Here is an 11,672-nt window from a genome sequence, read left to right as displayed (position 1 = left end):
TGGATAGAAAGACAGATAGATAGATAGATAGATAGATAGATAGATAGATAGATAGATAGATAGATAGATAGATAGATAGATAGATAGATAGATAGATAGATAGATAGATAGATAGATAGATAGATAGATAGATAGATAGATAGATAGATAGATAGATAGGTTTAGGTGGATGGATAGATATAGAAGGATCGATAGATAGAGACAGATAGATAGATTGATTTAGGCAGATAGACAGATATAGATGGATAGGTTTAGGCGGATAGAGAGATAGGTTTTGGCGGATAGATAGATATAGACGGATCAATAGATATGGATAGATAGATAGATAGATAGATAGATAGATAGATAGATAGATGGATGGATGGATGGATGGATGGATGGATGGATGGATGGATGGATAGATAGATAGATAGATAGATAGATAGATAGATAGATAGATAGATAGATAGATAGATAGATAGATAGATAGATAGATAGATAGATAGATAGATAGATAGATAGATAGATAGATAGATAGATAGATAGATAGATAGATAGATAGAGATATATAGATAGATAGATAGATAGATAGATAGATAGATAGATAGATAGATAGATAGATAGATAGATAGATAGATAGATAGATAGATAGATAGATAGAGATAGATAGATAGATAGATAGATAGATAGATAGATAGATAGATAGATAGATAGATAGATAGATAGATAGATAGATAGATAGATAGAGATATATATAGATAGATAGATAGATAGATAGATAGATAGATAGATAGATAGATAGATAGATAGATAGATAGATAGATAGATAGATAGATAGATAGATAGATAGACAGATAGATAGATAGATAGATAGATAGATAGATAGATAGATAGATAGATAGATAGATAGATAGATAGATAGATAGATAGATAGGGATAGATAGATAGATAGATAGATAGATAGATAGATAGATAGATAGATAGATAGATAGATAGATAGATAGATAGATAGATAGATAGATAGATAGATAGATAGATAGATAGATAGATAGAGAAATTTAGGTGGATAGATAGATAGATAGATAGATAGATAGATAGATAGATAGATAGATAGATAGATAGATAGATAGATAGATAGATAGATAGATAGATAGATAGATAGATAGATAGATAGATAGATAGATAGATAGATAGATAGATAGATAGATAGATAGACCTACGGAGGGACAGAGGACAGACAGACACAGAGATGGATCTAAAAATACACACCATTTGGATGGAAATATATTTAGATGCAGATAGTTTGTTCCTGTCCATAGATAAAAGGTCGTGGACGCGCGCCAGAAGAGGCCCTTCCCCCTCCTCCTCGCCTGGCCCTGGAGGAGGTGCGGGGGGCTGGATGGCGCCAGGGGGATGCTGCTGCTGAAGTGGTGCACGTGCCGAGATCTGGGTCCGATAAGAGGGGCAGGAAGGGGCTGTGGGCAGAGCTCGGGGTCAGGGTATAAAGTTGCGTGCGTGGAGGCTGCAAGGTCCACAGCTCAGAGCACCCCAAGACTAGGGCAAAGACCACCTGACCTGACCGTGGTCCTCGCATCTCAGGAGAGTGAGCATCTCACCGGAGAGAACCTCATCCCTCACCGGGGACCACCTTACCGCACAGAGACCACCGACAGAGACACTCGCATCTCCAGAGAGAGAGAGAGCATTGCCCCGGAAAGAACCCTTCACATATCTCCACAGGAACCACCTTGGCGATCAGACACACTACATCTCCGGACAGAGACCTCCCAGCCGGCACGCACCCCACATCTCCGGACACCCTTGAAAGACCGAGACCCTCGCCCTCGCTAGAGAGCGGCGGCCGTCCTCTGTCTTCCCCTGAGACCCTCACACCGACCCTTGCCCCGGAGGAGACGGCGATGGCACCTGCAGAAATGGCACTCCTGGCCTTCATCATCATGTCTTCCTCAGGTAAGGGGCACCTCCAGCGCTGACCACTGTACTGAATACAAGGGGAGGGGTCACCTCGGTGCTGGCCACTGCACTGAATAAGGGGGGAGTGGGCACCGCCAGTGCCGACCACTGCACTAGGGACAAGAAGAGAGGCACCTCCAGTGCTGACCACTGCACTGGACACTATGGGAGGGACGCCTACAGTACTGACCACTGCACTCGATAAGAGGAGTGGGCACCCCCAGGGAACACCACTACACTGGAGACAAGGGATGGGGGCATCCACAGTGCTGACCTCTGCACTGGAGGTGCGGTGGGTGAATCCAGTACTGACCACTACAGTGAAGATAGGATGGACACAAGCCTTGGTGACCTCAGCAGTGGAGACAGGGGCACCCTCGTCTCTACTGCTCACCTCTGCACTGGCGATAGGAGGGCTCCAACATTAGAGAGCGGGGAGGGCTTCAGTGCTAATCTCTTGTCCACATTGCAGTGGTAAGCCAGTGCTGACAGCAGAACTATGGATTATGGGTCACCTCCAGTGCTCATCAATGCGCTGTAGACCAGGGTCACTGCACTGCGGACAAGGAACACCATCACCGTTGACCTTTACAGTGAAACCCGATGTGCACCTTCTGTCCGGGCCCCTGCAGTGGCGAGACGAGAGCATTTCCAGTGCGTATGCTGCACTGCACAGAGAGGTCAACTCCAGTGCTGACCAACGCACCAGGAAAAGCGGAGACCCCCCCCCCCCCCCAGATAAATGAACTGTAGAAAATACAGGCGGCACCTCTGTTGGTCACCTCTGCCCTGCTGATAGGGCAGAGAATGCAGCCCCCTGCACTGCAAAGAGGGGGGCACCCGTGCGCTGGCCACTGCTTTGGAAGAAGGCACCTCTCTAGTTCCACTCGCTACGCTGGGGATAAGAGACGCCCAACCGACTGAGGTACCTCCTGAGGAGGAATGCAGTGCTAGACACTTGCCTGGAGACGGGGTGCACTGCACTGCACACCATTGCAGGCTAGGGGACTACTGCAGCCCTGTCCACTACACTGCAGACGAGGGGCATCCTCCGTGCTGACTACCACACTGCACACAAAGGCGAAGCAAAGTTGACAGGTGCAGTGTGGACAAATCACACCTGCAGGTTGACTGTTGCACTGGTGAACTGCGACCACTTCCATGTCTGGCTACATCCAGTGCTGATCAGTGTCCTGAAGGCAAGAGACCCCTCCAGTGCTGACTACCACACTGCACACAAAGGCAAAGCAAAGCTGACAGGGGCAGTTTGGACAAAGCACACCTACAGGTTGACTGTTGCACTGGTGAACAGCGACCACTTCGATGCCTGTCTGCATCCAGTGCAGATCACTGTCCTGAAGGCAAGAGACCCCTCCAGTGCTGACTACCACACTGCACCTGGCAAATCAAAACTGACAGGTGCAGTGTGGACAAAGCACACCTGCAGGTTGACTGTTGCACTGGTGAACAGCGACCACTTCCATGTCTGGCTACATCCAGTGCTGATCAGTGTCCTGAAGGCAAGAGACACCTCCAGTGCTGACTACCACACTGCACACAAAGGCAAAGCAAAGCTGACAGGTGCAGTTTGGACAAAGCACACCTGCAGGTTGACTGTTGCACTGGTGAACAGCGACCCCTTCCATGCCTGTCTGCATCCAGTGCAGATCACTGTCCTGAAGGCAAGAGACCCCTCCAGTGCTGACTACCACACTGCACCTGGCAATCAAAACTGACAGGTGCAGTGTGGACAAAGCACACCTGCAAGTTGACTGTTGCACTGGTAAACAGCGACCACTTCCATGGATGGCTACATCCAGTGCTGATCAGTGGCCTGAAGACAAGAGACCCCTCCAGTGCTGACTACCACACTGCACACAAAGGCAAAGCAAAGCTGATAGGTGCAGTGTGGACAAAGCACACCTGCAGGTTGACTGTTGCACTGGTGAACAGCGACCACTTCGATGCCTGTCTGCATCCAGTGCAGATCACTGTCCTGAAGGCAAGAGACCCCTCCAGTGCTGACTACCACACTGCACCTGGCAAATCAAAACTGACAGGTGCAGTGTGGACAAAGCACACCTGCAGGTTGACTGTTGCACTGGTGAACAGCGACCAGTTCCATGTCTGGCTACATCCAGTGCTGATCAGTGTCCTGAAGACAAGAGAGCCCTCCAGTGCTGACTACCAATCTGCACACAAAGGCAAATCAAGCTGACAGGTGCAGTGTGAACAAAGCACCCCTGCAGGTGGACTTTTGCACTGGTGAGCAGCGGTCACCTCCATGGCTGTCTGCATCTAGTGCTGATCATTTTCCTGTAGACAGGGGACCCCTCCAGTGCTAACTACCACACTGCACCTGGCAAATCCAAAGCTGACAGGTGCAGTGTGGACAAAGGGCACCTGCAGGTTGACTATTGCAGTGGTGAGCAGCGGTTACCTCCATGGTTGTCTGCATCCAGTGCTGATCGCTGTCCTGAAGACAAGTGACCCTCCCCCAGTGCTGACTACCACACTGCACAGAAAGGCGAATCCAAAGCGGACAGGTGCTGACCAGTGACCCCAGTGCTGACTACATCCCTGCAGGCTAAGGTCTTCCACACTACAGCTGCACCGAGGGGACGGAGCTGCAGTGCTGTCCTTTTAGGATCATGATTTAGTGCGGGTGTCCACCGCAGTTCCAGGAGGGTCGGGTCCTTTCAGCGAATGGCTGGCTATCTCCACTTTTGTATTTTTATTTGATGCCCCGTAAATCATAAAATGACTCAAGCTGTTCTGAAGCTTCCTTGGACAGGCCGGGGTTATGACATCTTCTGCCACTCACTCACTGTGTGCCCGTGGTCAGCTACAAGCACGTCTCCGGTCACTGACTATATGCTAGGGTCAGCCACAGTCTTTTCTTCTATCCCTGTATCTATGCCCACGAGCAGCTACTCCTTCTTGCAACTGTCTATGCCCACGATTATCTACTACGTTCTTGAACTGTCTCTTTGCCTACGATTAGCTACAACCTTCTTGTAACTATCTCTATGCCTACGAACAGCTATGCCCACGAGCAGCTACTACCGTCTTACGACTGTCTCTATGCCTGCAGACAGGTACTACCTTCTTGCAACTGTCTCTATGCCTACGATCAGCTATGCCTGCGATCAACTACTACCGTCTTGCAACTGTCTCTATGCCTGCTATCAACTACAACCTTCTTGTAACTATCTCTATGCCTACGATCAGCTATGCCTGCGATCAGGTACTTCCTTCTTGCGACTGTCTCGATGCCTACTAGCAGCTACTACCTTCTTGTAACTCTCTCTATGCCTACTTTCAGCTACTGCTTCTTGTAACTGTCTTGGCGCCTGGGGTCATCTTCAAACCCTTCCTCATAGGCGTGGCTGACTCAGGCAGAGCCAATCGCCTGTCTGTTCGTGCTTGCAGTGGTAAAGTGAGTTCATTTAACCCAGTATGTCTTTGAGTTAGTGCTTTATTGTCAGACAATACAGCTCAGAAACGCGGAGCAAGATTTGCCGCGTTCGGTTCTTAGTGGTGCTGTCTGTCAAATGATGCACAACTCTGAAAACTTCCCTGTTAAGCGAACTGACTTTACACACTGTAGGCTCTGCGCCGCGCCCGGACAGCTCCTGTCACTGACTGTGTGCCTGCGGTGAGCTAGTAACACCTCTCCTGTCACTCACGGCCAGTCACACGCACCGGTGCTCTCACTGCTTTTATGTCTATGCCCAGTTGAATCTTTGTTGTATCCATGTATGTGGCCAGTATCAAGCACTTCTCTCTAACAAGGTGTATGTCGGCGTTCAATCACAGACGCATCTTTCCTCTGTCGCTGCGCCTAAGGTTCGATACAGGCTCCTCTCCTGGCAGTAGGTGTATGTCCCCTGTCATTTACAGGCCCCTTCTCCGTCGCTGCGCCTATGGTTGGACGAGGACTCCTGTCCTGTCACTGGATGTATGTCTAGTGTCATTTACAGGCCCCTCGTCTGTCGCTGTGCCTAAGGCTGGATATAGGCTGAGGCTCCTTTCCTGCCAGTGGGTGTATGTCCCCTGTCATTTACAGGCCCCTCGTCTGTCGCTGCGCCTAAGGCTGGATATAGGCTGAGGCTCCTGTCCTGCCACTGGGCGTAGGTCTAGTGTCATTTACAGGCCCCTCCTCTGTCGCTGCGCTTAAGGTTGGACGAGGGCTCCTGCGAGCACTGGATGTATGTCTAGTGTCATTTACAGGCCCCTCCTCTGTCGCTGCGCCTAAGGCTGGATATAGGCTGAGGCTCCTTTCCTGCCAGTGGGTGTATGTCCCCTGTCATTTACAGGCCCCTCGTCTGTCGCTGCGCCTAAGGCTGGATATAGGCTGAGGCTCCTCTCCTGCCACTGGGCGTAGGTCTAGTGTCATTTACAGGCCCTCCTCTGTCGCTGCGCCCAAGGTTGGACGCGGGCTCCTGTCCTGTCACTGGATGTATGTCTAGTGTCATTTACAGGCCCCTCCTCTGTCGCTGCGCCCAAGGTTGGACGCGGGCTCCTGTCCTGTCACTGGATGTATGTCTAGTGTCATTTACAGGCCCCTTCTCTTTCGCTGCGCTTAAGGTTGGACGAGGGCTCCTGCCCTGTCACTGGATGTATGTCTAGTGTCATTTACAGGCCCCTCCTCTGTCGCTGCGCCTAAGGCTGGATATAGGCTGAGGCTCCTTTCCTGCCAGTGGGTGTGTGTCCCCTTTCATTTACAGGCCCCTCGTCTGTCGCTGTGCCTAAGGCTGGATATAGGCTGAGGCTCCTGTCCTGCCAGTGGGTGTATGTCCCCTGTCATTTACAGGCCCCTCCTCTGTCACTGCGCCTAAGGCTGGATATAGGCTGAGGCTCCTCTCCTGCCACTGGATGTATGTCTAGTGTCATTTACAGGCCCCTCCACTGTCACTGTATCCATTCCTATGACCGGCTACAGGCACTTTTCCTGTCATTGTGTCCCTTGTCTATGCATAACATTTGTTAGAATGAGGAATGAAAAAAATAGGTGGGTGGAATGTTTGAATTAATGGGTAAGTACTGTGGGCTGCATTCCAGTCCATCCTTCTTTTGCCCACCAAGCCACCCTAGACATAAAACAGCCGTATGTAAATCAGTCTTAAACCTCCAAGGAAGTAGTCTCAGATACTGGCAATGCTTGGGCCCAATCCAAGTCCTTTGTTTTTTGCCCACTTTGCCACGCTAGACAACTACTGGCCACATGTGAATCAGCTTTGATCCTTCTCCGATAGGAACAGTCCAGCCTGAACTACCACGCCCGGCCCCTCCCCTCTGAAGGGAAGCCTGGTACAAACACTTGTCACTGCTTGTACACCAATCTTCAGTTACAGGCACCTCTCTGTCACTGCTTGTACACCTATCTTCAGTTACAGGCACCTTTCTGTCACTGCTTGTACACCTATCTTCAGTTACAGGCACCTTTCTGTCACTGCTTGTACACCTATCTTCAGTTACAGGCACCTCTCTTTCACTGCTTGTACACCTATCTTCAGTTACAGGCACCTTTCTGTCACTGCTTGTACACCTATCTTCAGTTACAGGCACCTCTCTGTCACTGCTTGTACACCTATCTTCAGTTACAGGCACCTTTCTGCCACTGTCTGTATGCCTATCTTCAGTTACAGGAAACTGTCTGTCACTGCTTGTGCACCAATCTTCAGTTACAGGCCCCTCTGTGTCACTATGTCCATGGCCTTTTACAGGCCCCTCTCTGTCACTGCTTGTACACATATCTTCAGTTACAGGCCCCTCTCTGTCACTGTGTGTATTTCCATGGACATTTACAGGCACCTCTCTGTCACTGCTTGTACACCTATCCTCAGTTACAGGCACCTTTCTGGCACTGTGTGTATTTCCATGGCCTTTTACAGGCCCCTCTCTGTCACTGCTTGTACACCTATCCTCAGTTACAGGCACCTTTCTGGCACTGTGTGTATTTCCATGGCCATTTACAGGCACCTCTCTGTCACTGCTTGTACACCTATCCTCAGTTACAGGCCCCTCTGTGTCACTATGTCCATGGCCTTTTACAGGCACCTGTCTGTCACTGCTTGTACACCTATCTACAGTTACAGGCCCTCTCTGTCACTGTGTGTATTTCCATGGCCATTTACAGGCCCCTCTCTGTCACTGTTTGTACACCTATCCTCAGTTACAGGCACCTTTCTGGCACTGTGTGTATTTCCATGGCCTTTTACAGGCACCTCTGCTCTTTACACATACAAGATCTGGTGAGTTCTGCCTCTGTGGGGTGTCTGTACCCTACTGTGTTCTTGCTGCTGGCTATTCATATTCTTTGATCCTGGGGGGAAAGGGCAACAACATAACTTGCCTAAGCCCTCAAGGAGTTAAAATCCTCCCCAGGCATAAAAGCGCCCCTTGAATAATGTCATTATCACTGTTCCTATTTATGAGCCCAAAGAAGGACTCCTTCATTTCATCAGTCTTTCGCATGGATTCTCTAATTACAAAAACTGTCCGGGAATCAGCATGTCGGTGCCCTCTTTATATCCAGCCCTTTCAATGATTCAAAAGCAACTCCCAGTAAACTTGACACGTATTCAAGGAGATTGATACCAGCCCGGGTCCCACGCCTGTGAAACAGCAATGTGCTCTATGGCTTCTCAATCGTCATCTTAAGGGCACATACAATGTGGGATCTGCCCTGAAACCACACAAGGACGTCCACACATGAATGTCCCTCACGTTCTGCATTTGTTGACCGACAGATCTCAATGCGTGGCAGTCCTGGGGTCACGAATGAAGTTTCAATGGGGATCATTGTCTGACATCACTTCTTCAGTGGCCTAGAAAGTCTTTCTCAGACTGGGGTGCTAGATCGCGTCCCAGGAAGGTCGGTGAAGAGTACAGCGTAGGCAGAACACCGCCCGGTACTGGAGGGGCAGGGGGGGTGGGATGTAGGAGTAAGGCTTGAGGGCGTGAGGAGCAGTGTCATGGGATAGGGAGGGATGCTGATCTCTACCTACATCTTTGCGTATTTGTACGTTCAAGTGAGCCCCAGTGATGGGTTCTACGGATGGTATTCAGTGTTTATGACGTAGACCCCTTGGTTTTGCTCCGGTGACTCCATCATTATATTTGTAGGTCTCGCCTGACCCAGCGCATGCGCTGGTCTGGCGAGACTTATTGAGAGGGCTCCAAAAAGTGCTACCAGGCCAGCCTAGAGCTACAGTGCATGTGCGCGAGCGCGCGCGCCGCGCTTTACCGCGATTACTTTCACTGCGGCCGCTTTGATGTTTGATCGCGATCACTTTCGCGGCTGCAGGGCCGCTTGGCATAGCCAATTGGTCTCGCTTTCGGGACCTTAAAAGTATTTAGTTATGCAACTGTTGCATTGCTAAACACTTATAAGGTCTCAAAGGCGAGACCTATTGGCTATGCCAATGCTTGTTTAGGTAGCTTTTGGGGCGGGCTTGACAGTGAAGCTGTTGCCAGATATTATGTGATCAACCTAAAGAAGGGCTTTGAGGAGCACCACCAGGTGAGGGGTTTGGGCTCTGCCCACACATTGGTAGCCAGGTCTGCATGCTTTGATTGGGCAGAAGGTGTGTGGTTCCACACAAAGTGCTTGGTTCTCTTTTTGTCAAATTGTTGTTTTTGACATTTGAGTCCCCAGTTTTTTTATGTTTAGCATTGCATCAGCGATATGAAAACTATCTGTCCCTTTAGACCGATCTTAAGATTTGATTCCCTGGACACTTCCGGTATTAAAACCCTGCTGTGGTTTCTACCAAGGGCCATGTTTTCTTGATTCGATAGTTGAGGGGTGCCTTGCAGAATTTTGTTCTCTAATCCCATTGAGTAATATTAATAAAACTAAACCAATTTAAAATAAATAAAAGTATTTTAGTGCAGTTAAGACCAGGAGTGGCTGAGCAGAGATTGCCACACACGCATACCCTTACCACTCTAGGAGAAGTCCACACAACGCCATATCCAGTTAAGTAAAACCTTTGATGTGCAGCCTTTTGAGTGAAGGCCTTGACACTTTCTGACTTGTTGGGTGAAGTTGGACTCTGGTGGTGAGACTTGATACAGATTATGACATACCAGCACAAATCTTTTTGGGCATCTGTGCAAACATAAAATGAAATGAAATGAAAATTTGACTTATAAAGCGCTACAGTTGCCCTGAGGCGTCCAGGCGCTGGAACAGATGGGGCCCTCTTGAGGTTACTAGCTAGGCATTAAACAGCAGGGTTTTTAGCTGTTTACGAAAAGTGGTCAGGTTGGGGTTGTTTCTTAGCTGCAAAGGGAGTGAGTTCCAGAGTTTGGAAACGTTATACGAGAAGGAGCGGCCTCCTGCTCTAACTCTGCGAGTTCTGGGGGTCTCGGCCAGGAATGCTGTAGAAGAGCGGAGGGATTTATTCGGCCTATAGGGAGAAATCAGGGGTCGATTGATGTCTGGGCCCGTTTCCCAGAAAGTCTGGTGGGCAATGCAGAGCGATTTGAATCTTACTCTGTCCCTGATAGGTAGCCAGTGCAAGGTCCTCAAGCTGGTTCTCACTGAGGTCCTCCGGGGGATGCCCAACAGTGCCCTGGCAGCACAGTTTTGGGTGCGTTGGAGCTTCTGCAGGGTGTAATCCGGGGCTCCCAGGTATAGGGCGTTATTGAAATCCAAGCGGGATTGAATAAGGCCCTGTATAATTATCTGTTTGGCCTCGAAGCAGAGGAGGGGAAGGACTTTCTTGATCACCCTGAGGAGGCCAAAACAGGTGGCTGAGATCTTAGTGGCCTGTGTGTTAAAGCTCAGAGACTTGTCGAGCCAGACCCCTAAGCTTTTGATGTTATCTCTGGAGGGTGGAGCCACTCCCATGCTTGATGGCCAGCTCGGCTCTATGGAGACGGGGGAGGCTGTGCCCAGGATCATCAGCTCAGTTTTGTCGTCATTCAGCTTTAGGCAGGAGCTCATCATCCACTTCTTTACGTCCTCCAGACAAGCCGCTAGGTCTGGTGGTGCCTGGAGGCCGCTCTTCTCTGCCAGGGAGACCACCAGCTGGGTGTCGTCCGCATAGGAAATGATCTTTACACCGTGCGGACGGACAACCTCAGCCAGTGGCCTCATGTAAGCGTTGAAGAGCGTAGGGCTTAAGGAGGAGCCCTGGGGGACTCCACATCCCAAGGGACGAATGGATGAGCGTGATGTGCCATCGAAGACCTGAAAGGTTCTGTTGGACAAAAAAGAATTGAACCATGTCAGGGCATCTCCGGTCACTCCTAAGTTGGCAAGACGAGTTAGCAAGATCTTGTGATGCACCGTGTCAAATGCGGCACTTAGATCGAGGAGGATCACTGCCACTGATCCTCCTCGATCCAAGAGCCGTCTTACCTCCTCAGTCACAGCCAGTAACGCCGTCTCAGTCCCATGTTTTGTACGGAAACCTGTTTGGGAGGAGTCGAGGAGATGGTTTTCTTCAAAAAACATTGTCAGAGTGGTATTGACATGTTTCTCCAGAATTTTCGATGCCCAGGGGAGTAACGAGATCGGACGATAATTGCTAGGATTAGCTGGGTCTAAAGAAGGCTTTTTCAGCAGGGCCCGCACCATAGCATGTTTCCATGTTGGAGGGACTATCCCACTGATTATGGAGGAGTTCGTGAGCTCCAGGAGCGTGGGGAGGATAGCCGTGCTGGCAAGATTCAGTGAGCCTGGGGGGGCAGGGTCGCATGGG

The 11,672-nt window shown here is 49.8% G+C and overlaps 1 protein-coding gene across 1 annotated transcript in view; it reads left to right on the top strand.

The window, feature by feature from the left end:
- The first annotated feature begins 1,507 nt into the window (after positions 1-1,507).
- The window catches only part of LOC146809097 (neural cell adhesion molecule 1-like), a 62,051-nt gene continuing 51,886 nt past the window's right edge, over positions 1,508-11,672 (top strand). The window contains exon 1 of the mRNA XM_085615893.1: positions 1,508-1,950. Coding sequence (XP_085472019.1) covers positions 1,899-1,950 — 52 coding nt within the window. The 5' untranslated portion in view covers positions 1,508-1,898. The remainder of the gene's footprint in view (positions 1,951-11,672) is intronic.

Source organism: Triturus cristatus, chromosome 7 (assembly GCF_964204655.1).
Source record: "Triturus cristatus chromosome 7, aTriCri1.1, whole genome shotgun sequence".
NCBI classification, from domain to species: Eukaryota; Metazoa; Chordata; class Amphibia; order Caudata; family Salamandridae; genus Triturus; species Triturus cristatus.
The sequence above is the reverse complement of the archived record's forward strand: the minus strand, read 5'-3'. Positions and strand labels throughout refer to the sequence as shown.